The following is a 26,828-nucleotide window of genomic DNA, read 5'->3' as shown; positions in this document are numbered from 1 at the left end:
ACGTGTGTCTCACTAATCTCACCTGTTTATCCAACAACCTGTACATGTGGAGAAGATGGATAAGACTGGCTGATAACTTTGGGGCACTCTGAGATGGAAAGAAAGCTTCTTTTCTGTTTATTTACGGTTTGGTGGAAAGGTTGATGTTATGAGGAAGTAAGCTAGCCTGGGAATGGGCTTTCACAGGCTCTGAAGTGAGATAGCACCCCAAGGGTGTTGCAAGATGTCCTGTTGTTTTTTCTCTTTCCTCACTGCCCTCCCCACCACACACCATGCAACACCCTGACATAGCCCTTCTCAGCAGTGCTGCAAGAGCCCCAAGGCTCCCCTGCATTAAGGCAGGGAAGGGTCTTCAAAAAAGGACTGTTTCAGCTCACGGTAAGAGGCTGGACTATTCATAGGGAATCTACAATGTAGGATAAGAGCCAACTGGCGGAGAGAGGCTAGAAAGTCGTAACATGGTGCCACTCAGCCAGATGATGTGTGCTTTTTGCTCAGCAGCTGCATGAGCATCCCTAAAAATTCAGGCAGACCCCTCAGCACCTTAATCCACACTAGGAGGGCCTAGAGCCTGATTCTGCAGGCAGGAAGAGATGTGCACACACGATGTGTTTTGTGGCATCATCCTGTGCCCTGAAATGTGGTGTGCCAGGCTCTGGTGCTCAGCATGGCCTGGCTTGGCACCGGGGCTGAGCAGCAGCGCTGTGGGGCCAGGCAGGAGTCAAAGCACTGAGGATTTTTATGGTAGATGCTGGAGGAGAGATAAAATAGCTATTCATAGTGAATGCTTTCCAAGAATAAAGGAGCAGGAAGAAAACATAAGCGTGCTTGTTTGGGAATGAAACAAGTAGGCTGTGCAAGCCTCAGCTACTGGAATCCATGGGCTGGTGTCTAATTCTGGCTTTAGCAGTGCTGGGCAGATGCACACTGGTTTAGTGTCTGCTCTCAAGATGAGAGTCTCTAACACAGACCAGATACCTGCCAGAGCACATTGCTCAAGGCAATTTTCTGCAAGTTAATGCAATCTGTTGATTAAACATTTGTTTCTTGCCTCATGCTGAGCAAGATGCTGCAGTCAGGGAGATGAAGGGAGTTATTTTCTGTGGGATGGTGCTTCTGTACTTATCTTCAGTTTACAGACCTGAGATAGCTGAACGCAGCAATCTTGCCTTCTGATCACTGACAGGATCTAGCGATGAGAATTAACACATTAGTAAGTAACAAAATGAGCTTTCCTGGGCTACAGTGAACTTTGGCAGCGAAGATAAAAGCTGTTGTATTCCCAACATCAGATGCTATCAAATGCAACAGTGACGCAGAGTTTTGTCTGACACTAAGCCATTGGTACTTGTTGAGGTGTCTGAGCCTTTGGATGCCAGATGGGAGAAGCACTTTCAAACACTGATAAAACGTTGTGTTTCCTGTTGCTTGGGCCTAATTTAATTAGATATCACAAGCACCCAATCCCTTATTCAAACAGAGGCTTTCAAGGTAGATTAGACCTGACTGCCACGTACTACAAACCAAGACAGATGGAAAAATCTTTGTTTTTCCTTCTGATACAGCTTCCTTCATCCAGCCTAAGGAAATCAAGCAAAGAAAAGAAGAAAATTTTTTATTTCTTCCTTTCTTGCAGGTCATAGTTCAAAAGTCTGATGCATGAAATGCATAAAACAGACACGCAGAAGGACTGAACTGTAGCTGCAGCGCTGCTGGCATCGCACTGCCCAGGATGCACATGGCATCCTCATGGCGTGACAAGTGTGGCGCTTCGGTGGCCTGACAGCTCCACGGGGTTGCTGCAGAAGTGTGTTTCATAGATGGGGCATATTCTGTCATCCTTCTCCAAATTTTTGGAAGAGAGGCCATTGTTTTAACAAACTGTTTTAAACCTACATTTTACTACAGCTGAGATAGACACAGGATATGACCTTGGTTTGGCCCAGATTTTGACTTACTGTACTTTTCTACATCACTGTTTAGAAAATGCAGATGTTTAAAAAGAAGGGGAAGGCTGTTTCTTCTGGAATCAAATCAAAACACTTACTATCCAGTGCACAGGAGTGCCTTTTATAGACTTTTGGTCTATAAGAGGATGACACAAACAAATTCAAATTGGGGAATTGGCATTTTTCTAGGACAGAGATGTGAATCGGGTTCTGGGCAGACATTGAAATGCAGATGCAGATTGGTTGATAATTGTGCTCACACTGGGGCACTGGAGAGAGTTTGTGTTTGAGCTGAGAACTCACTCCGGTGCCCAGATGTGTCCTGAACTGGCATGTGGTGTGCTTGGTACGCTGGACTTGGTGTGCTGAATCTCATCCCAGTATATCTGGGATGTGCATTTGCAGTAGCAAAGGAAACTCCACTCAGAGACTTGCACCTGTTAAGGGAGGATGATGATGTTGAGTTTCCATGGTTTTTTAAGTCCTCATGTAAAAATTGTTCACTTGCAGCTGTTGGAAGCGGATCTTGGCACCTGATTAACTAAGGGACAGGCTCTCCTTTATTATTTTAATTTAATAAATGGCTTGAAAGAGCACTTAGGAAGATGGGTCACTGCGCCCTTCCAGAAGTGGGTGTGCTCCCCAAGAAGGAGTGCTCAGCTCCTGCCAGGGCAGGAGATAGAGGGATATGGCATGGTCAGCTACGCTTCTGCCTCTGGCCCTCTGCCATCACAGTGTGCTCTGCGCAGGGAAGCAAAGCCTGCGGCGCCGGTCCTGCAGGCTCTGATGGCTCCTGTGCCACCAGGAAGCCATTAGCCACTGCCTCCCTGGGGACAGAGCGTTAAGTGCCTCGCAGGCAGAGAGTGCCGATCCAGAGCAGAGAGCATAGACACAGCGTGGCTCTCGGCTGGTGTCCCCCAAATACCTGTCTCCTGCCTGCCCTCTCTGTGCACTGCAATTGGCTTCGCGCTGCAGGTGGCAAACAGTGACCGTCCCAAGTCCACAACAGTGGTTCACAGTAAGAGGAATATTTACTCTGACTTCAGAAAGAGCTGCATCTAGCCATTTTTCTAACACAACTAGGAAACAGAAATCCAGGTCTAAAGAAATGTCTTGGTTTTTTTCTTTTCTTTCCCCTTCCCCGTATCTGCAGAAACCTCTTTGCACCTAGCTACACTGAGACTCATTACAGCCAGACTGGACAACCCCAGACCACCTCTCTGACCCATACGGTGAGTGCAGAGAGCACTTTCCCTCCCATGATGTGCAGGGGAGACCAGGGAGGGGGCCCAGAGAAGTGGGTGACCTTCTTTCTCCAGAGCATTTCTTCGAGGCCAGGGGTCTGCTTTAAGCTGAAGGGGAGGGCAGTTGACTTTCTGACCTGGGGTGTTCTAGCAAGAAAGTGTCTCCATCCCCCAGCAATGGTAAAAATATCTTACTGTTTTGCCCAAGCTCTGATACGAGAGCCCAGGTCAGCCTCCAACATCGCTCCCCTCACTCTGGGTGCTTGGAATTGTTTATTCTTCCCACTGCTAATCCTCTTGCTTCTAGCTTTGCCACCGGGTACTTCATGCTGGGAATGTCCCAGCCTTTAGGAAAACCAGCCCATGTAAGCTGGCTCCTGTTCAGTAAAACTCCCATGAATTACTGATCTCACGCAGGCCTTGGCAGACTCTCTGCTGCAGTGGCACAAAGATGTGCATTTGTTGCAATGCAAAAATAAGAGATAAAAACCCCATGAGATCATCTTTACTGATACTGCCCCGGGGTGAGAGGAAGGGATGTGATTGAATATGTTCGCGTTTCTATCCCAAAGCCTTCTTGTCTCTGCCAGAGGCTGCCTTTGTCTTGCCAGGAGACCCCAGACGGGGACTTCCCCACTGCCCATGGCGTCACCCTCTCTGAGGCTTAAGGCACGTCCTTTGGGACCTGACCCAGGGCCAGCTGCCATCGATAGGCAGCTCCCGTTACAGGCAGAAAGCTTTGGATGGGCCTTAATGCTGCAGCCATCTGAGTTGCTTCTTTGGGGATTCAAAGCTCTTAATTTTTACTGGCAACAAGGAGCCATTTGATGCATTCACACAGGTCGTGCATGGCAGCTGAAAGGCCAAATATCAGTGCAGACTCACAAAGATCTAGTTATGATAGTCAACTGCCAAATGCAGTGGAAAGAGAACGATTACTGGAGTATCAGCAGCACTCACATGGGATTCAGTGATGCCTAAATATAGCATACGTCCATCCCAAAACTGAAATGCCAACCCTGCTCCCCTCTGCTTTCCAGGACCACTGCTTTTACCATGGGGTCGTGAGGGGCTGGGAGCATTCCAGCGTCACGCTCAGCACGTGCAGGGGGCTGCGGTAAGTGCCTGGTGATGCTAGAGCTGCGGGAATGCCTCTGCTCAGCTCCTTGGCGTGCTGCCACTCAAGCTTGGCTCCCCAGCAGCCTGGTTGCCTTATTTCTTTCTGAGCAGCTAGCTCTGTTCTCAAATGCCACCCAGCCAAGAGCCCTGGCCATAACAGGGAGCATGTAGGGGGAAGTGCAGGAATCTGGGTATCGTTAGTAACCATGGCCTCCTAGCCAGCCCCCGACTCCTTCCCCCTTTGTGCCAGCAATGTGGACTTGTGCAATGACTGAGTTTAACTCAAGTCCACTGGAGCAAAAGACTCTCTTGTTAGTGGCTCAGGGCTCCTTCTCCTGGTCTCTCACAACTGGAAACTTTTTGTCTGAGTTTTGGGGCAGAGTCTTCAGGTCTGAACTTTCTCCTGGGTTGTCAGCTCTCCGCTTTCTCCTGGGTGGTGCCAGGGTTGTGTGTGTTACGCATTTAAAACCTTTGCATTGGCAGTAATGGAGCCTTTGGCAGGAAAGAATGGTCTGTATCCTCAGCAGGAGTAAATTAAGTAGCTTGTTGTGACCAAGGAGCTGCATTTATTTACACCAGGTCAGAGTTTGTTTCCAAAACACCACATGGGCTGTATTGATATTAGTGGTCATCTGCTCTAGAGCACTGATTGGAAGCTGTGCTGATGGGACCAGCTCCAGCCAGGAAACAGCCCATGCCAAAGCAAACCTGAGACATCTTAAGTGAATGTAGCACAGGCCAAACCGCCCGGTGAGATAAACAGGACAGTGCAGCCACCTGTGGTTTGCAATAAATAATCCAAAAGCAAAAGTAGTCACAGGTGTGCCTTGCTTCTATCAGCCTGTGTTTTCCTAGGATCTGCCTCCCTAGCTGCAGAGGACATAGAGATGTCTCCTTGGTGTTCACATGTGGTAGCATTCCTGCACCCCTGAGCTGCAAGTGGTGTGCTGGCAACTCCTCAACATCGTTTTCTAATTGCGAGGAAGGCACAGGAGCTGGGCATACACGGCTGTTTTCACTCTGAGCCTTCACAGGGAGGCACGCTGCCCGTTGAGCCACACATCTCCTATTGGGCATCAAAAACAGGAGATTTCCAGCTCTCCTGGCTGTAACGTGCTCATTGAGAAAACCTGAACTTTATGGCTATGTGCAAGTCCCAGAAAGAACTGTGGTTTTTTTAGTCAACAAACCAAGTCTTCACATTTTTTAGGGTAGTTTTGTTAAAGATAAATTTCTTCAATTGATTGAAAAGCTTCCATTGCCCCTAAAGAAAGAGCTGTACTTTAAAAAAATAAGTACTTCTCAGCTTGGCGTTGTTGCGGCACATGCCCCAGTAGCCGCTTAATTGAATGTCTGAGGCCCACTGAATAGACTTTAATATATGCAAGCTCAGGGATTGCCTGCTCTGAACTCAAAAAATTCCAATCCTTTTCATTAATGAACTGAATGGCCTGGTAAGGATAAGTGCCTTGCCGGGGTCAGATGGGAACTCAGCAGCAGAAGATGGATTTGTCTCCGGTTGGTGTGATAATAATTAACTTCCCCTCTTATTGCTTCCTATTTCAACAGAGGACTTATTGTATTGAGCAGCAATTCTAGCTATATCTTAGAGCCAGTTCCTGACAGCCCAAACCAGCACTTGATCTACAGGTTGGATGACCTGAGGTTGCAGAGAGGAGTCTGTGGCTACCGGGGCACCGGGGATGCAGCCAAAGACTGGCTCAGGGACTTCACAACTGGGATGAAACCACCTCGCCAGAGGGTGAGCAGGGCTCAGACTGGGTCCATGCATGGTGCCCCAAATTTCCCACCTGCCCCAAGCCTGAGGAGCTTGCTTTCTCCAGGAACATAGCTCAGAACAGAAAGTGCAATGAAGGAGAATATTTAAGAAGGTTTGTAGCAAGCTGGCTGCCAAAGAGTGGCTCCAGCAGGGAAATAAATGAGTGTTGGGGACCATTGTGTAGCATGAGGAATCTGGGCTGTAGCTGTTCCTGCACAGAATTGTGTATCTGATACATGAACAAATGGGTGGGCTGAGGACAGACACATGGGCCCTTGCTGTAGCTAAACTGACTTGTGATACTTGATTGCTGTAAATCAACCACATCTGGAGGTCCCTGGGTGGGGTGGGGTGGGGTGGGGTGAATAGCCAATGAAAAACAATCTGGGGAAAATGGCCTGTATGTATGTTCTGCAAAGAGTTTCTTGGAAGATGTTGGGGAAATAACCTGTGATGCTGCTGCTGCAGGTGAAACGTGAGACTCTGCAGGCTACAAAGTATGTGGAGCTTCTGCTTGTGGCTGATTATGCAGAGGTAAGAAAAGGGGTCATGTTTACACGAACAGAGCACTGGGCCCAGAGAGAGCATCCTACCTGCAGCAACTCTTGAGGCAGGAGGGCAGCTGGAGCTCAGCAGGTTTCCTCTTGCCACCCCAACAGTCCTACCCCCGCCAGCAGACAGGGAGAGCTGTGACTTGGTCACTTTTGTCCTAGCAGCCGTGACTCCTCTGCTGCCACTGTCAGTCACTGTTGGCCAGGGGAGAGATGCAGGTTGTGATTTGGTTGAAGGACTAGGGTTTGGGGTCGGTTCTTGCCTGCCAAGGTACCAGTGGTTGGCCCTAGTTACTGATGGGAGAGACTGCCTTCAGCCTAGGGTGATTTAGGGGTTTCCAGGAATTACATGCTTGTAACTCTGCAGTACACTTAATCTCTAGAGAAGATAACCATGATTATCCTCTGCTCTGAGATGGTAGCAGATATATAAACAGACATTTCAAGGCTCTAGATCATAGAATAGGGCTGGAAGAGACCCAGTGAAGTCATCAATCCCTCCCCCGTCCCAGGCTGGACAGCACGCCAGACATACTTACTGACAGGGCAAACCACACAGTGTTTTGCTGATCATCTAATCTCCAGCACAGATGGGAGTCAGGCTGGTCCTATTCATTATTTACAACTTGAAACTCCAATAGTGAAAGCCACGTAGTGCTCCAGGCTATGATTTATTCTGAACAAAACTAAAGAGGCAGAACTTGTTTCAGCCTTCTCTATTAGGCAGCGGGATACCAGGGAAACTATGAGAAAACACATTATGCCCAGGAACTGCCATATGTTGTTCACCATTGAATTAGACAAGCTGGGGCAGACCCTTGCAGTGTTGTCATTAACAGCCCTTACTGCGTTTACTGTCTCCCTCGCTAGAAGAAAAGTCCCAGGTTTTGTCACCCATTAAACAAAAATCTAAACATTTTGCAACTTTAATTCCTTGAATCAAACAGTTTGCTAAAATTAACTCATCGATTGCCGGGGGTTTAAGTGGGCAAATTGGTTGGGTGAGTGAGATGCATCCCCCATATGTTGGATGAGTGAGATGGGATGAGCACTGTGGCAGCCTTGACCTCAGATGTGAAGTCATGTTATAATGTATTTCACCTGGCACATCTGTCAGTTCTTGCTTAGTCCCTGCTCTGGGGGCTTTGATTAGTTTGGGTTACTCCACTATGTTACTACCACTGCTTGACTAACATTGCTGCAGTGGGATGCCAGGGATGAATTCTGAATATACACGTGCAGGTGGGCTTATAGTCAGATGTACAGTGAAGGAAGGCTTTTGGGCTTCACTTCATAGTTACCTTCTTATTCCCAGGGTAATGTGACTTGTTTGAACACATTTCAGCTCTTCCCTGTTGCTTTTGTGCTACCTGACATGTTCATTTTGTTCAGTTTCAGAAGCATCACTTCAACATTGAAGCAACAAGGCTTAAATTAGTGGAGGCTGCTAATTACGTAGATAAGGTGAGATCAGGCATGCATGAAATGAGGAAAGCAAAGCCCAAATTATGAATTACTAGAATTAACTGTGACAGGAAGACTGCCTTCTTGGGAGAGAATAATATTTGAACAGTTCTCCCCAGTGACTTGGGGTTTGGAGAGCACCTGACAAAAAATTCTGTTGTTGGACATCAGGGGTGGGGTGGGGGAATCTCCATTCCTTACCTTGGAATGAGCATGAGCACCTCTGTGTTTTAATAAATCTCTGCATTAACTGTGTCACCTAAATGCTGCTTTTTGACAAGGGGCTAAGGTATTGCTTCAAATTGTAGATATCTTGACAAGTAGAGGCAGAAGAAGCCTTCAGAGGTCATCCTTTCAGTGGTACCCACTGCTGCTGAAGTAAATGTCACAACTTTTCAGACCTACTCCCTTCATACTCCTCCCCTTAAACTCCTTCCACCGCTCCCTTCACCCTGCTGTCCGTGAAGACTTGTCCTGTTTGTACTTGATGTGGCAGCAGATTATTTCCTTCCTCTTTTCAGGAATTTTGACATATCTGAAGATAAACATGATCTCAGCCTCAAGTCTTTCTTTTTCTAGATTATCTCTCTGTCATTAATTTTAAAATGAAAGTTCAGCATCTCTAGTTCAATTGAGCTAGGTTTGTGGCTGGTGCACATTTCTCTCTGCAGCGCTGCAGCGCCAAGTTGCAATGCATTTCCAGAGACAACATCTGCTCTGGACATATGTATCTGTAGTAGCGTTTAGCAGAGTTTATATGCAAGGTTTAAGTGACAGTAAAATAAATTAGTGGTGCTCATGTTGTCATCTCTTTTCCTTCCTGTATCTTAGTTTTACAGATCCCTGAATATCCGGATTGCCTTGGTGGGGCTGGAGATCTGGAGTAATTGGAATAAATGCGATGTAACTGAGAACCCCTACTCTACCCTGAAGTCTTTTCTGGCCTGGAGTAGCAAGGAGCGGGTGCGCAGAAAACACGATAACGCCCAACTAGTCACGTAGGTTTACTTCTCCTGAAATAACCTGTTTCTCACAAGAAGTTTGGGTGGATGAAAAATCAGTGTGTGCAATTACATCTTTCTGAGATTCGAAGTGGCAGATTTACATAGTGGCCAGCATTAAGCTCTGACACCCAGAGCACAATCACCGTAGGAAAAGTGGAGGTCCCAGGCTATGCAGCAGTTTCAATATGCAAGCACCAAAGTGCATCAGCTTTATTGTGTGTGCATATCACAGGCGGCTGCACATGATCTGTCACAGCTATCTGTACAATTTCAAGAAAATCTGAATGATAAGCAAGCCCTGTAAAGGGGAGCTAAGGTCATTGCAGAAGGCATTTGTTCCTAACCCATCCCTCTGAGACTCGAGGGACAGGGTGCTGGGAGCTAGCTAATGATCTGTGAATCACAGAATCCCAGGTTGGAAGGGACCTCAGGGATCATCTAGTCCAACCTTCCTAGAAAGAGCACAGTCTAGACAAGATGGCCCAGCACCCTGTCCAGACGACTCTTGAAGGTGTCCAACGTGGCCAAGTCAACCGCTTCCCTGGGGAGATTATTCCAATGGTTGACTGTCCTCACTGTGAAAAATTTTCCTCTGGTGTCCAATCGGAATCTCCTCAAAAGCAACTTGTGCCCATTCCCCCTTGTCCTCTCCATGGGACTCCATGTAAAGAGGGAGTCTCCGTCTTCTTTGTAGCTACCCCTTAAGTACTGGTACATGGGCATGAGATCCCCTCAAAGCCTCCTTTTCTCAAAGCTGAACAAACCCAGCTCTCCCAGCCTACCCTCGTATGGCAGCTTCCCAGTCCTTTGATCATCTTGGTGGCCCTTCTCTGGACCCCTTCCAGCCTGTCCACATCCTTTTTGTATAGCAGGGACCAGAACTGCACACAGTACTCCAGGTGTGGCCTGACAAGCGCTGAGTAGAGTGGGACGATGACTTCTTTATCTCTGCTGGTGATGCCCTTTTTGATGCAACCCAGCATCCTGTTGGCCTTCTTGGCCGCAGCAGCCACTGTTCGCTCTTGTTGAGCTTCCTGTCCACCAGGACCCCCAGGTCCCTTTCCACAGAGCTGCTCCCCAGCCAGGTGGATCCCAGTCTGTGCTGCACTCCCGGATTATGTTTTCCCAGGTGCCTGATCTTACACTTCTTCTTGTTGAACTTCATAAGGTTCTTGCTGGCCCACTCTTCCAGCCTATCCAGATCTCCCTGCAGAGCAGCTCTCCCTTCTGGAGTGTCTGCTTCCCCACTCAACTTGGTGTCATCAGCAAACTTCATCAGGCTACTCTTGATCCCATTATCCAGATCACTTATAAAGATATTGAATAACATTGGGCCCAATATCGATCCCTGCGGGACCCCACCTGTGACAGGTTGCCACTTGGAAAAGGAGCTATTTACCACCACCCTTTGGGTGCGGCCTGTCAGCCAGTTCCCCACCCACTCCACAGACCACTTGTCTAGGCCATAACACATCAGTTTCTCCAGGAGGAGGCTGTGGGGAGCCGTATCAAAGGCCTTGGAGAAGTCCAGGTAGACGATGTCCACTGCCCGCCCCATGTCAACCAGGCAAGTCACTTTGTCATAGAAGGCCACCAGATTTGTCAAGCACGATCTGCCCTTAGTGAAGCCATGTTGGCTTTTCCCAATCACGTGCTTCATTTGACTTGTGATGGCCCCCAGGAGGATTCGTTCCATAACTTTCCCAGGGATTGAAGTAAGGCCGATGGGCCTATAGTTACCCGGATCCTCCCTCGAGCCTTTCTTGTAGATAGGGGTAACATTTGCCTTCCTCCAGTCCTCTGGGACATCCCCCGTTCTCCATGACTTCTTGAAGATTATAGAGAGTGGCCTCACAATGACATCAGCCAGCTCTCTCAACACCCTCGGGTGGATGGCATCAGGGCCCATCGATTTGTAGGGGTCAAGTTCCTGTAGTACTTCATGTACTTCACTTCTTTCACTGATGGTGGGTCGGTGTTGGGATCAGTCGGCAATTTTGTTCCCAAAGCCTGGGACCCTACAGTGCTGGTAAAGACAGAGGTGAAGAAGGTGTTGAGGACCTCTGCCTTTTCAGCATTGTTGGTGATTGACTCTCCTTTTCCGTTTAACAGTGGGCCTGTGTTTTCCTTCTTTTTCTGCTTATGGTTGACATGTCTGAAGAAACCTTTATTGTTATTTTTTATGTCTACAGCCAGTTTCAATTCAAATTGAGCTTTTGCTTTTCTAACTGCGCCTCTGCATGCTCTGGCAGTGCCCTTGTAGTTCTCAGCGGATAATCCTCCACTTCTCCATTTCTGGTGTGCTTCCCTTTTGGATTTGAGTAGACCCAGGAGGTCATGGTTGAGCCATGGGGGCCTCTTGTTCTGCTTACTTCCCTTTCCTTTGAGGGGATAAATTGGCTTTGTGCTTCCAAAATCATCCTACTGATCTCATTAGGGCCAGTAGCTATGGCCAGCAATGCAGATGTCATTGGAAGAAAAATTTGCAGCAACTCTTAGATCTCCTTACCTCTCCCATGGTAATTCATCCACCAGTATGTAGTGGTGAGTCAGAGGAAGAACCTGTAGGACTGAAATGTGGAGAGGCAGTGTCTTTTCCCTAGTTTTCTTTGTTTGTTTGGGTTTTTTTCACCTTTAACATTACTGTATTTCACCCTCACCTAGTTGTGTCCTAAGCACAATTTTCTTAAGTGTCTTGGTGCCATTTCATGCTCGTTTTGGGTTGATTTTAGGGGCGTGCCCTTCCAAGGAACCACAGTAGGCTTGGCTCCTGTGATGGCCATGTGCTCTGATTTCCAGTCAGGAGGAGTAAACATGGTAAGTAATTGCTAATACCTAATATGATGTTTCTTGCCAGCAGTGAATGCATAGGATAGATGCCTCCTAAAGCCCAGGAAGAAAATATTTCCCATGAAGGCGTCTAGCTAACCTGCTTATAGGCAGGAATATCTTCAGTAGGTGTTTTCTACATGTAGTAATGAGAAGTGCTGCTTACCCCATTGACTCAGAAGTGCACAGGACAGGCACAGGTAAAAAGCTGACATGCCTCTTTGACCCTGCACAGGATCACTCTGATAATGCCATTGGCGTTGCTGCTACCATTGCCCATGAAATGGGACACAATTTTGGCATGAGTCATGATTCAGCTGGCTGCTGTACTACCCCTGCAGAAGATGGAGGCTGCATCATGGCTTCTGCAACCGGGTGAGTTTGCCTTACAGGGTCTCATGGAGAAATGTGAAGGGCCTTGTTACAAGAGCTTTGGTGGAGTAAGAGCTAGAAATGCAGACTGAAGGTGGGTCTGTTGCTGCCTGTTGGAGCCAGTGTGTTTATAGAGAAAATACTGCTGGGCAAACCCTGGCTCATGTATCAGTAGCAATTGCTAAATTCCCAGTGAACTTATTGGCCTGAGGTTGGCCATAGGTAATGTAGGAACCTGAGAACATTTAGAAGTGGAGCTCTAAACTGCCTGGTAAAAAGGAAAATTTTCCTATCTTCTGTCCTGAGAGACTGTCCTCAGGACCCCTCTAACCCGGTCTCTGAGTTTGTGCTTCCCACTGTGTTCTACCAAGTAATCCATTGCCCAAAACAAGCTCAATGCATATACACACACATCCTTCTGCAAAAGCTGGACTGCCTATTGCCAGCAAGGATGGAGAAAAGAGGGGTGACCAGAACATGGGTGACCTTGGCATGCGGAGGTTTACATGGTTTTCGTTTCTATGTTGCAGAGAAGATGTGTGGATAGATAGTTGATAGAATTTCTAAAGCATCTTGTGCAAAACATAATGTACGTTACAGTGTGGTAAAGAGAGGAAGAAGGATTGCTTCAGGAAAGAACTGATTTTATTAAAAGAAACAGCAATAAAATTGTATTTCTAAGTCAGAAGACATGGAAACAGATCAACTGCATGTTGTCTTAAGAATATTTTTTTGTTTCATTGAGCCACAGAAAGTCTGAGTTTAAAAGGGAAGAGATAGACAGCTTTGAGATAGAGGGGAAGCGAGAGTTACTCTGGAAACCCACAGGAATTCCAGGCGTCATTTTGGATGAGGAACCAGAACAGCTTCCATATTTCAGTCACGTTAAAAAGTCAGCTGAAGCCATTCACTTAAATGAAGCCTCCTCAAGCCCTCCTCCTTCACGTCTAGCAGTTTTTAACAAAATTGTCTCCATTAGATACCTTCTTTTACATTAATTGTTTCCTCCAAATAAGGAAAAACATTAAGGAGAGAAGTGAAAACATATTGGCACGCAGGTAGGATGTGCAATACACAACATGTACTCACACATGCATGGTCATGAATAGAGTACATAGGTTCAAGCATTGTAGCAACAGAAACTAATAATTCATGTAACAGAAAATATTCTTGTCCTTTGCAGTGAGGCAGGTAGGAAAAAGGAAATGTTATTTCATCAGTTAAATTCACAAGCAGTTATTCACAGTCCGATGGCTGGATTCGTAGGCTTGTTTTAGCAGAGTTAAGAATAACCCATGGCTTCGGTATTGAGCAGGTGAGGACAGCCATACTTGTCAGCAGACAAAAAGTCAAGTCTTACTCAACATATTTTGTTTCAATAAAGGTTTTTTTTTAAGGCCATTATATTACTAGACAGTCTTGCAGTGCAATCACCTTATTTTCTAATGTAATCCAGATGAATCTGATTTTGAACACGCAAAAAGTCACGATCCACTTTTGCAAAATTCCAGAGACTTCAGAGAAGGACCTGTGTCCTCTGGCGCTTGTCAGGATTTGCATGTGCTCGTTTTTGGTTCTCTAAACCATTGCCCAGACTTGTCATGTTTTTCTACACTGTTCATATGCAGGCACCCATTCCCCAAGGTGTTCAACCAGTGCAATAGAAAAGAGCTGGAGAAGTATCTGCAGTCTGGTGGAGGCATGTGTCTCTCCAATATGCCGGATACCAAAAAAATGTATGGTGGGAAGAAATGTGGAAATGGCTACTTGGAAGAGGGGGAGGAGTGTGACTGTGGCGAGGTGGAGGTAACAATTGTTCAGATCCAAGCATTTGGGGTTTAGTGGGACACAATGATTTTATTATGTATTTTGCAAATACAGTTATGTGATGTGTAATCAGCTTTTGTTTGTGCAGGAGATATGCATACCTTCCCTGTATGTAAATGTAACCACAATGTAAATCACGGTTGTAAAGTATCGTGTCTAACTAAATTCACAGTACGTAGTATGAGGCATCCCAGAACTCGGTGATGGTGTAATCTATGGTTGAACAGACGTGATGAAAACGTCATTTAAAAAAGAAAAGGTGATCTTAGATGTTGCAGTTTCATATATAAGTTCACTTTACCTACGGCTCCGTTCTTGATAAGGATGGGGCGGGGCTTTTCTTAGCACTGCGTCTCACCTCTCTAAATCTATGCTTTGACTAATAGGACAAAAGGGAGCTGGAACCAGCAGCTCAGACTCACTAGATGTAATGAGCACAAACTATAGTATCCAGTCAGTCCAACATAGAATCATAGAATGGTTTGGGTTGGAAGGGATCTTTAGAGTCCATCTAGTCCAACCCCCCTGCTGTGAGCAGGGACATCCTCAACTAGGTCAGGTTGCTCAGAGCCCCGTCCAGCCTGACCTTGGATGTTTCCAGGGATGGGGCACCTACCACCTCTCTGGGCAACCTGGGCGAGTGTCTCACCACCCTCATTGTAAAAAAACTTCTTCCTTATATCCAGTCTAAATCTACCTTCCTTTAGTTTATAACCATTACCCCTTGTCCTGTCACAACAGGCCTTGCTAAAGAGGTTGCTCCCATCTTTCCTGTAGTCCCCCTTTAAGTACTGAAAGGCCGCAATAAGGTCTCCCCACAGCCTTCGATACAGGTATGCAGTACTGTAATTCAGCACATGCTGGGTATCATGAACGTATTGTGGAAGGAAGGCTGTTACTTTGTTCGCATCATGTACGAGAACAGATCAGCGCCAGACTCACGCTTTGATGCTCTGGCATGTTCTTGTCTTGAATATCTGCCTTGTAAACTCTGCTGCATCTCTCTGTCTTCCAGGAATGCAATAACCCCTGCTGTGATGCCAGCACCTGCTCCCTGAAGCTGGGTGCCGAATGTGCCCACGGCAGCTGCTGTCATCAGTGCAAGGTGCGATCTCTGTGTTTTCCTACGAGTGGAGAGGGAATAATGGTGGTGGAAGAGTGAGGCTGAAAAATGGAGGGGAAAGGGGAACAAACACAGCCAAACACAGAGTTCAGCTCCTCACCTGCAAGCAACACGGTCTGATTTTTTAGGTACAACAGCCACTAGTGCAATCAAACTGGTAGGGTCCTTTCTTCTAGCCGACTAATTTAATTGACTCCTGTGCTAACTTCAGATGAGCTGTGAGTACTGCTACAATGAAGTCACACTGCCGCTCCTAAACACTTAAGGATGGGATGAATCAGAATGGATATTTCTCTCCTTTCGCTCTGGAAGAGATCTAGACAGGGTTCCTAGAGCAAACACTTCCTCCAGGGATTAGGCTGGGTGCTATCTTAACTCCGAACCCTCTTTTCTGGGATGCAGTTGAATTCCTTTAGCTCAGGTGCTTGCTGAAGAAATGGTAGCAAAGAGGATTGTATGTGTGTGACCACTATCATTTTAAATCTCAGATTTCCTTATAGAGGCTGGTTAAAATGTGTTTGTGATTTTGGAGCCAAAGTTCTCAAGCTTTGACAACAAATTATCTCAAAAATGAACATAGGCAAACATTTCTCTTAAGCTCATTTTTGTGTTTGCACATTGACTGCATGTTCTTACTGACCTATCCTGAGCATGTGGAAAATAATTTTCGAAGAATCCACCTGGACTCACTCCTTTCACAAGAGACTTGGAAAAACCTCCTAGATGTAACTGTGTATGCCCTTCTGTTCTGCATGTCCATGGTGGGCAGGACAAGAATGAACTGGGTAAACTCATAAGCAAGGGAGACATAAGTTATGCATTAGGAAAATGTCTCCAGCAGAAAAGACAGGCAAACACTGAAACGAACTTCACAGATGGGGGTTTTGAGAATAGATTACACAAACATCTGTCAGAAATGGCTTAGGTAAATTTGATCCTACCCTAGGGTAGAGGGAGATGGATCAATGTCCCCTTGAGATCTGGCAGCCTTACTTTCTGTGCATGATCTCATCACTACTAGGGAAGGGATCCAGTCGTTAATCTGATTCTACACAGCTCAGCCAGTTAATGAAGTTACAGAGTCATTTGGATCACTGCTGACCTCAAAAAACCTAAGACAAGGTGGATGAAGAGACACATGCAAGATTTTTTCTTATCTACAGGGAGACATTGTGCAGACATGAAACCACAGATGAGCCAAGCAATAATTAATTTTTTTCCCTTTGTATCTCTTTAGCTGATCTCTCCAGGAACTCTCTGCAGGGAAAGTTCCGGACTCTGTGACCTCCCAGAATACTGCACTGGCGAGTCACCGTTCTGCCCCCCCAACTCTTACCTAATTGATGGGGCTTCTTGCGATGGAGGAAAGGCCTATTGCTACAGTGGCATGTGTCTCACATATAAAGACCAGTGCTTGCAGCTGTGGGGGCCTGGTAAGGACATTGCTTGCAGCAAAATACGTTGTCCTTTAAACAGGCAATATTATGTGGCATCCTGCTATTATTCACCCTGTGTAAGGCACTAATATCTTCTATACCTGTTATCAGTAGCAAAGTCTGAGGAGCCTTTTCTGCTGCCTTGCTCACTTGGAAGAGGCAGCAAAAATTTCCCATGCTCAAACCGTCCCAGAAAAAGAACAACTGCGTGGTTGGCATGGGGTGAGATGGGCTGCCAGGCTCCACAGGAATCAGCCACTTGAGTCTCTTCTATGCAGGAGCAAGGCCAGCACCAGACGCCTGCTTTGAGAAGGTTAATGCCGCTGGGGACATCTATGGGAACTGCGGGAAGGACGTCTATGGCAACTACAGGAAGTGTGAGATGAGGTAGAAAGCGGAGTGGCAGCCAAGAGTTGCTCATTGGAGAAGATGTTTTTATATATGACAGAATTATGGGCCAGTAGATAAAAACTGATCCCTGCTTTGGTTTCATTCCCTCCCTCTGCCTCCTGGGAAACCAGCTGCATCCTTGTTGGACTTACAGCCCTTACGACTGAAGCTTTAAGTTTACCATTTTCCCTGCCTCTTGCATTTTAAAATATCTAGTTGATATTTTTTCAAAGCAACAGAAGAGAGGATTTTCAAATCTGTAAGCAAAAATGTTGCTTTTTAACTGAGATAAAAACTTCTTAGTCTTATCTGTCATTTTGTTGAGGCTGGCCTACTCATGGGGACAGTGAAATGGTACCATCAGTACCCATCAGACACTGTTGCTTGGGCTAGCTCTTGGGAGATGCTTGCTCTTTTTCCATTGAACAATGACTCAACACTGCTGCATTAATTTACATGTAGAGCTGATGCCTGCAAAACATTCAGCAAGCCAGAAATAATCACTTTAGCCTTTCCTTTGAAATCAGAGATGCTAAATGTGGGAAGATCCAGTGCCAGAGCTCTGCTTCCAAACCCCTGCAGTCCAACGCGGTGGCCATAGACACAACTATCCACATGCAGAGGACGCAGCTGAGGTGCCGAGGGACCCATGTGTACAGATCTGAGAGTGAAGAAAAGGAGATGCTGGATCCTGGATTGGTGTTGACGGGAACAAAATGTGGGAGCCATCATGTAGGTACAGTCCTGCCTATAATGGCTTGGGGGAGGTTCAGGGTATTGCTTTTCCATCTGGAAAGTGCTTTGTGGCTATCGAGCCATTTATTTCTTATGTCTAATGCCTTTCTAGGGGATTTTTATGTTTGTTTGAAAAGTAGTTTCTTAGAGGCTTCCGAGAAGCAATGGAAGAATACACACCAAAGGCCATACCTTAAGTCTTTGCCAGATGAAGTCCAGAGCCTGTGCTAAACTTTGGATCCACTAGTTGGCTGAGGTTGTCTTGCTTAGAGGTGAGACACACCATTAGAAATCAAGACACAAGAGATCCTCCACAGACTTGCTGTATAGGCATGGCCAAGCTATCAACTTCTGAGCTTGCTGATGTGTGTTAGCTGGGATTTAGGGTAGTGATTAAATATTTGCTTGGGAACCAGGTTAACTTCATGGCCTGTTGTTCTGCCCATGGTGTTACTTGTATTGCCAAGGCGTCTGGGACCCTGCAAGTCACAAAATAACACGAGGTAGTAATATGGTACCTAACCCAAAGAGCTAACACTGAGTTTTTGGATCCTTTCTCTGCAGGTTTGCTTTGAGGGACGCTGCCAGAACACATCCATCATCTTTGATTCTGAAAGCTGTAGCAAGAAGTGCCATGGGCATGGAGTAGGTGTCTTCCTTTTCATCTCCATTTCAGACTGAAGCAGGATGGCCTGCCATTCATCTGTGGATGGTTGTTAAGCTCAGTTCTGATGCCATGCTTAGGTTTGCTCTGGATTTCTTCTTGATTGTTAATTTCATGTTTTATGTGTTCTCTGGTCTGTGAGTGTCCTTTTTACATAGGATTTTAGAGGTCTACAGGAGGGATGTGAATTGCAATGAATGAAAACCGAGAAGGGGTAATCTTACAGAAGAATCTGGGCCCAGTTTAGATTGAATAAAAAAAAAAATCAGGCTGAGGGAAAAATATAGTAAAAAGTCATGTTGAGAACAGTTTATTCCTAACTGTGCTCTGCTGTGCCCCCAGGGGATGGAAAGAAAAGGCTAGTGAGAATTTTTTTATACCTTTTGCTGATGTTTCTGGCACAAAACATCAGTGTCTCTCCACCTCCATGGTTCAGTTAGGCGATGAAGAGGAGCGATAAATACAGCAGTGTGCAGCAGTGGGTGCCTCCCTCAGCAGCTTGGGAGGCCCCATGATGTACCTGACAAGGAGAGGGACTCACCCCGCTCTTTCATGCCTAGTCTGCTTCATTCCTTACGATTCATGAAGCTATAGGAAGTGATTATCAGCTATTCGATGGAATCCAGTGAAATGCTACAATTAGCACAGGACATCCCTAATCAGAGGGATCAGCCCCCGCCTCTAGGAGCTGCCTAGATGATAAAAAGCAATGGCCCAAGCAATAAACCTGAACAATATGAAATCATCACTGGATGGAAGGGAAGATTTGTGTCCTTCAGTTTAGAGGTAAGAACAAGAGAAAGGAATTTCTAAATGCTGCTTTTCTCCTGAATCCAGGTTACTGGCACTTCAGCTGAAGAACCCTTGTCTTTTGGAGAAAGGGAGATTTTTCTGAGGAAATAAAAGGCACTTTCACTCCCTGAAAAGAAAATGTTTCCAGGCACTTAACTCCCTATTTGTGCCAATAAGAGATTCTTCTTCAGTGTTTTATCCAGCAAGGGCTTCATTTTTTTTTTAGCTTGCAGATGCTTTAGGAGCTGGCACTAAAGTCTCTGAGTCTTCCTGCTCCAGGTCTGCAATAACAACAAGAACTGCCACTGCAACCAGGGGTGGGCCCCTCCGTTTTGCAACAAGCAGGGGAGGGGAGGAAGCTTGGACAGTGGTCCCCCCATGCCCGAAGGTGAGTGGGACTAACTCTGCCATGGTGGCACTTCAGAAGGACTTAAGTTAGATTGGGAGCAGAAAGTTTTCCATTTAACTAACTCTACTTTCTTGCCCTCAGGCCCTTCAGCAGTCGTGATAACTCTGGCAATCCTGGCTACCATTTTCCTTCTCATTGGAATAATGTTTTTATTCTATTATCTGAAATGCTGGAATAAATTTGCCATCTGTTCTCTGAAGAAGACCCCTCAGTTCAGGTAGATTGTCAGTGCTGTGCCTTGTCTGCTTCCATCCACCCCGTTTCAGTGTCAGCACAGAAGGGAAATTGCAAAGGCTGTGAAGAATATAACTAAATGGATTTGTTTGTATAGTCAGTATTTGCTTCTCATTTTTTTACTTCAGTTAAAATATAATGGAAAATTCAGCAAAGAAAAAGGAGAAAACATATCAAGGAAATAACACTCTCTTCTTTCTCTCATTGTCAGTGACACCTCTGGAAATGGGCACGCAAACCCTGCCTTCAAGTTGAGAACTCCCCAGGAGCAGAGGAAGGTAGGGGCAAGGTCACCTTCCACCTCCCTGGGGAGAGATGCAGGTGCCCTAAGGTGTGGGATGTGGTTGCCTCCCACACTGCAGTTAGGGAGTGGTTTTATCAAAGGATGGAGAAAACAGACATATCACCCATGGCTGAAAGTCAGTGGGAGCTGAATGTAGGATATATTTCTAGCCATTTCCTTAAAGGCAGGAGCTGCTATTTGACCAGGCCTGTGTGGCTGCTTGTCTCTCCTAACAGATCCTCTTCTGTCACAGCCCTTGCGCAAAACTGTAGAAATTGCAAACCCTGGGTTTATTTGCAAGTGTCACTTATAATGCTAATGCCTGAGTTACTCTGTTCTCTTGATTCCCATTTCTGCCTCACGGTCACAAATTGTCCCAGTCTGTCTAATCAAAGCCTGCTACACATATACAACACATACCAGTGTTGTGGGCAGTATTTTCTACTATGTGGCTCATAGACCTCATGTAGATCCTCAAAAGCGTAGCAGAAAGTAAAAAGGTGGTTTGAAGTGGAAATACCTAAACCTGGGGATTTGTGGGTTTTCTGCGCAGGTGATTGGATTCCCTGAAATCCCAGCAAAACCTCCTCCCCAGAAAGCACCAGGGCGCCAAATAAACATGCAGCAGCCACCTGCCTTCTCCACCGGCCACAGCCACGGTATGGGGCAGCCTGCTGGGCCAGCACAGCCAGCACCTGCCAAGGATATTGCCCGGCGGACACCCCCAAGCAGGCCAGCACCTCCTGCTCCCAAGCCCCCCGTCTCTCAGGTATGGAGTCATGCTGCTGTCCTGCAGATCTGGTTTGTTGGGGAGGTTTGTTCTCAAGGAGGCTGGTGAAGCCTCTCTAACCCTCGTGAGAGTGTAGGCATTACTGTGCTCACTGGTGCGTGCTCCATCTCACCACAGGACAATTACCGGTGGTCCACCTTGCTTTGTAGTGTAGCTGACAATGACAGTGCTGAACTCTAGCACGCACATTTATTCTTAATTCAGGTCCCCTGATACCTCTGACCTGAAGTCAAGCAGCTTGGATCACAAAGCAGCATTCACTTCACCAAGGTCATCTAAACATTTTTTAGCTGCAGATCAAATAGACAATTTGCCAGGAATGAGATGACTGTACAGATATTTTTCCTAAGCAAGCCTAGCATAGATCCTCTTAACATTTGTATGTATTTTCTCTCCTGGAAACAAACCCTTCTGATATTACCAGTCAGTGGTAAGTCTGCAGTTCAGTACTGAGTACAGGATCTCCATTCTTTGGGCTGATCCCCCAGGTATTTGGCCATTCCTTGACTAACGCCTCAGGAACCTTAGACCAATTTTGATGTGGAGCAGAAATGGGACCTTTAGCATGTTGCATACGAAATATTAGACTTAACCCAGCCTGACCCTATCTATGTGAGCATCCTAGCCATGAGGTTATTTTGAGGGTTGTAAGGAAAGGGTATTGATTTACTACTTTTGCTGGAAGTTTTGTTCCAAGCTTAGTACAGGCCCCACATTCTTATTGAAAAGATGGCAAATCACTCAGACTGACTTACACCCATTATACCAAAATATTTCCTTACTACCTTTATTAGGTTAGGGCCAGGAAGGGAGCAAAGGGCTCAGTTACAGGGGACAGCAGGAGGCTGGCTCCCAAGCACTGTCTCTCTGAAGGATACAGAGGAAAACAACCCCAAAGTATTTCAGTGAATGTGGTTTGTTTCTAGCTCCATTGTTCCTGTGAACAGCTGGCACTTCAGCAGGAAAGAAAACTAAAACAAAAGCAGGAAGCTGACGATAGCTAATAAGGAATAAGTATCCTTCCCAGCTGGTTGTTGACAAGTTCCCCACAATCTCCATTGTGTTACCCCCCAATGCATCCAGTCTCTTTATGTCAGTCGGACTGACTAGATGGAACACTTTTCCTAGGATTTCCAAAAGAAACCTTGCCATTTCTGCATTGGAGGAGAGCCACAACATCTAGAAGGTACAGGGGAAATAACTAATTTCAGTGTTTGCTAGTGTCAGTGTCCTTCCTAGACGGTTGCAGTGTTTGCCAGATTTGGTCTCTTGCTATTCCTGTAGGAGCTCTTTGGTCCCAGCGGTTGGTGGGATTTAGTCTGCCTTTTCCTTCCGGCAGTCACAGGGCAAGGTCCTTGGAAAGCGATAGATCACCAAGCATCGGCTGATGCAGCTGTTGAGCATTGCATTTATGCATAGTCTAAGGAGACTGCAGGGTTTTTGAGTGCCCTCCAAGTTGTGAGTGCAGCTGTGTTTATTAAATCAACACCTGTAAGCCAGCAACTTAGCACTGAGACTAAGCAACAACAGGCAGTTAGTTCTTGTGTGGGTAACTTCTCCCCAGGGCATGTTTTACACTGAAATTCATTAGACAAATGGAAAATATAATGCTCTGAGTATCCTATTAGGGACAGCTGTGCTCACAAACAAAGTAATAACTGATTGTAGGTGGGTGCAGGGCTGCGTGTGTTTGTGTGGGCATATGTATATACATGTATATAGGGTTTACAGGCATTGTATGGGCAATCATATAGCGAGTGTATGTGTGTGAAACCTACTTCCAACCTTAAGAGCATCAATAATGTGACTAATTAAAAGCTCCTGGAACATAGCTTCCCTATTACTTGCAAAATTCACGGCTTAAAACTTCTGGATCCTCTAGTAGCCAGAATATGATGTGCTTTCAGCCCACAGCTCCATTTAGGAGGCAGAACAAGGTAACCCTGCTACCCTGGTTGGTTGTCCTTGGTTTAAAGTCAGCTGCACAGTAGCCTAAGGCCATCCAGTTTTCATGAAACCTGATAGTGAAAAACTCTGTGTGTTGAAAACCACTGATCACCTGCATAATATGATAAGCCAGAGCGGCAGCCACCTGCGCTGCTTCCTTGCTTCAGAGAGGGAGAGGTCATTGCAAGCATAGTTTTACCTGTGTCCCTTCAATCCTTTGTCTCAGGCAGGGATGCTACAGACTGAGTTGTGATGGGGACTCCTGCTCAGTCTATAAGGCTTCTCCTCTTTTTCCATCATGCAGCCATTAGATTGTAATATGCCTGGGGCTAACACCAAACCAGAGATCTCAAGGTGTGCAGCCGCACACTCAATCTGGTGTCTCAGACTTACAAAAAATTAAAAATATGATCTCTGTTTTCAAGCTGGGCATCTCTCCAGGCTGAGAACTCAACACTCTTTCTTTCCTGTGTAGGATATTTCTAGGCCCCGGCCACCCCAAAGAGCTTTGCCGGCTAATCCCATCCCAGCCAGACCCAGGGCCTGGCCAGCGAACAGCCCTGCCATCTCGCTGCCTCCTGCACACACCAGAAACCCATGATGACTCCAGCGTGTGGCAGAGGTAGGCACTGAGCGTGGTGACGGGAAACACAGCAGCATCCCTTCCTTACCGGGGAACAAAACTACTTTAAAGGGAGTAACCTTGCTGTTTTACCGCAACCGCCTTCATGCACAGCCTGGGTGGGTGGAAACGAAAAGCCTGTTGGGTTGGTTGCCTTTATTGGAGGGGCTTCTGTTTCTGCCTGTTCCTTATTAAGCATTTACTGGGTTAAGCAAAACAGTTAAGTCAGTCCTCCACTTCCCTGAGCCCTTCCTCAGATAAAACATTTGTGTGAGTAGGGCTGAGCAATGACGGAGGGTGTGTGTGACCCAGAAAGGTTAGTGAAGAGTAGCAAAACAGGAAGGTCCACACAAGACTTGAAGACCCCGGTGAGGAACAGAAACCCTCTCTAGTCAAGGCTAAAGAGATGCTGTCTCTGCAGGATTGTTTCCCAAAATTGTCCTTAAGGAGGACCATCAGTAAGGGACTTTGAGTCACTGAGTTCAGCTCCCTGCAACCTGGACACCTTAACACAAAACACCTCCACACAATGCAGGTGGTGTCTCCAGCCAGCAACATACTTGAGGCCAGCTATGAAAAATGGAAAAAAAATGCGTGAACTTCATTGTGATCATGGTGTGAGAGTTTCCTATGTGATGCATGTGAACAGAGACAGGCTTCCCCTGGCCTGCTGTAGCATCAGCTCCAGGAGAGGGAGAGGGCAGCATTTGCTCTTTCATCAGTGCTTACCCCTCTTTTCTCCATTTTCCATCTCATCCAGAATTGGGTCAGGATGGCTGAAGCAGCAAATGTCTTGAAAGTGGGACAGCCGGTCTCCCGTGGGCACTCATGAAGCAGTCTGTTCCTGGCTGGCTCTGACCTTCACAGGGGACTGGATGGCCTTCATCACCCAAAAAACCATTCACAGCCACAAACAGTGTCTTTGTTCCTCTCCTCCAGCCTCACCTGTTTCCTATGTGACTCAACAAGCTGCAGTCAGTCTTGGCAGAAGTGCCCCAGGAACTGTGCCGGTACCTGCCAAGCTGAACTCAACCCTCTCTGCTGATAGCCTTTTCCATATAGGGATGACTTGTTTATACGGTATTTAAATATTATTGTGCAATATCCAATGCAGGGATGGGGTGATGGGGGCTTCACATGTTTTTAATCAGTTATTTAAGTGTTACCAGGGGGAACAAGCTGTGAGTGCAGGTGCTGGGCCTGATGGGCTTTCATGTAAGACCCAGCCCTGTTGGCTTCCTCAGCCCATCCATGAGCTGCAGGAGCATTCGTTGGTGCTATACAAAACTGCTGCCTCTTGGGAGAGCAGAAGGCAGCCATTGATAACTTCCTTCAGCTTATTCTCAGTTTACAGCGGGTGTCAAGTGGGGCCACAACAGGGAACAAACCGTGGAAATATTCCTGGTTAAAATAATTTTGATCCGCTTTAATAGAACAGATTAATTATTTTCCGCATATAACCATCTTCAGCAAGAGCACTGCAGACCTGTCTGTCCTCCAGCACTCGCTTGTCTTGCCTCAGTGCTGTGAGACCCGACAGCACCCCCAGCGTGGCCTGTGCGCTCTCGTCCGTGTCATTGGGACACAGTCAAGGTACGACAGGGAAACTCTCTGGCCAAGATAACAGGGCAAATGGCCAGAAGGAATTTCAGCAAAAGCCAGTGCTGAAGCCTCTCAGCATACGGTACCATGGATAATCAGTGGACACTTTTGCATGTGTCTCCTCGGGCTTTGGTCTGTGCTAAGCAGTAATTCAGCATGGGCTGTCTGCTCCCCATACCAGTGAGAAACCTACCTTAAAATTGCCCAGGTGGTAAAAACAGCAGAAATATTAATATGACACATGGTGCTTTTGTAGGACAGCTCTTTTACTCCAGGTTTTCTGTCTAAGATGTGGATGGAGAGAGCTGTCTGTGTGCACTTTAAGCAGCTCTTACCCTGAGGACCCTTCCTTATGAATTTGAGTGTTTTTTTCTCCTAATAGTTTGGGCTTTTGTACATTTTTGTACATTTTTATCAGGATTTTAAGTTAAGACCTTATGTCTTTTCTCTCTTTTTTTTTTTTTCTTGAAATAATTTCCTAGGATAACACAGGGAATTCTGGAGCTATGGTTACAACAGTTCTGTTGTGTCTGATTTATTATGGACAAATCCTCAAACAGCGTGATCGCTGCTGCACATGTGAGAAACTATTATTGGCATAAAGAAGAAGGTCTTGTCTGATGGTTCTCTTTCCCCAAGCTCTACTGATTGGGAAAAAAACAGATAAACCCTGAGCACTCATTAAATTTGTAGTTATTTGTAGCAGTGTGTCTGTAGGATGACTTAAACCACACCAGTTTTTTCAACTTTACTACCTCTTCCTCCACAAGGAAACAGCACACAGGGTGTCTTGAATTTCTGGTAGATCATTCCTTATCACCTTGATCATTTTGGACCTTTTCTGAGCTTCTATATGCCTAGAAAACAAACCAACCTAAAATACTTCTCTCTGAAACCGGGGATGGCAAGTGAAAGGCATCAGCTTTCTAATCTTTGAGTGTCTTTTTCTATAGTTGGATTATATTATATATAAACAACCCATATGCAAACAACCCCCAGCTCTGTTCTTTCTTGGGGTGCAGCTAACATGTCTAGGTTGTGGCACATTGCACTGCATGTTGTACCACTCAGAGGTGGAGCAGTGAGCTTGGCACACACTGTACATACAATGTAGTAGTACAGATTCAACGACAAGAACTCGATCTTGTATCTGAGCCCTCACTTGAAGAGAGCAGCATACTTATGCTACAACCCCTGATGATCTTTATGAAAGGGCTATCAAAAAGCACTATTTTCACTGCATTTCATGTGAACATGGGATCAAGCTTTTAAAAATGCCCCCCAGACACACAAAACTCAGAGGACAATTGGATGTGGCCAAACCCTAATGGAAAACTTTATTGTTGGGATATCAAACTTTCCAAAAGGTAGTTTTAAGTAAGTCCTTTTAAATTTTCATATGTGTACAAATTGAGTGAATGAGACTAGAGGAACTGCAGGAGGAGTAAAGGATGGTAAAGCCTGATTTTTTTGAAAGATAATGTTACTTGGGAAAACTTATACCAAAATGCATCTCACTTTCTCCTGTGTCCACTTATTAATGGTTTACAATAATCCTCTCTGTGCATCTATGCAAATACTTGAAGAATGCAATTCATTGTGCCTTTTGCCTAGTTTTAATAAATTTGTTAGATGTCATTAACAAATAGTCTGTCACTGTGT

At 46.0% G+C, this 26,828-nt stretch overlaps 1 protein-coding gene across 1 annotated transcript in view; it reads left to right on the top strand.

The window, feature by feature from the left end:
• Positions 1-26,806, top strand: part of ADAM19 (ADAM metallopeptidase domain 19) — a 36,689-nt gene extending 9,883 nt beyond the window's left edge. The window contains exons 4-23 of the mRNA XM_064458558.1: positions 3,103-3,181; positions 4,234-4,310; positions 5,882-6,074; positions 6,561-6,626; positions 8,036-8,107; positions 8,939-9,105; positions 11,844-11,928; positions 12,176-12,315; positions 13,941-14,118; positions 15,155-15,244; positions 16,500-16,695; positions 16,977-17,085; positions 17,616-17,820; positions 18,388-18,468; positions 19,559-19,667; positions 19,770-19,905; positions 20,134-20,200; positions 20,759-20,974; positions 23,418-23,564; positions 24,325-26,806. Coding sequence (XP_064314628.1) covers positions 3,103-3,181; positions 4,234-4,310; positions 5,882-6,074; positions 6,561-6,626; positions 8,036-8,107; positions 8,939-9,105; positions 11,844-11,928; positions 12,176-12,315; positions 13,941-14,118; positions 15,155-15,244; positions 16,500-16,695; positions 16,977-17,085; positions 17,616-17,820; positions 18,388-18,468; positions 19,559-19,667; positions 19,770-19,905; positions 20,134-20,200; positions 20,759-20,974; positions 23,418-23,543 — 2,392 coding nt within the window. The 3' untranslated portion in view covers positions 23,544-23,564; positions 24,325-26,806. The remainder of the gene's footprint in view (positions 1-3,102; positions 3,182-4,233; positions 4,311-5,881; positions 6,075-6,560; positions 6,627-8,035; positions 8,108-8,938; positions 9,106-11,843; positions 11,929-12,175; positions 12,316-13,940; positions 14,119-15,154; positions 15,245-16,499; positions 16,696-16,976; positions 17,086-17,615; positions 17,821-18,387; positions 18,469-19,558; positions 19,668-19,769; positions 19,906-20,133; positions 20,201-20,758; positions 20,975-23,417; positions 23,565-24,324) is intronic.
• Positions 26,807-26,828: the final 22 nt, after the last annotated feature.

Source organism: Phalacrocorax carbo, chromosome 8 (assembly GCF_963921805.1).
Source record: "Phalacrocorax carbo chromosome 8, bPhaCar2.1, whole genome shotgun sequence".
NCBI classification, from domain to species: Eukaryota; Metazoa; Chordata; class Aves; order Suliformes; family Phalacrocoracidae; genus Phalacrocorax; species Phalacrocorax carbo.
Note: the sequence above shows the minus strand (reverse complement) of the source record. Positions and strands in the feature narration are given on the sequence as shown.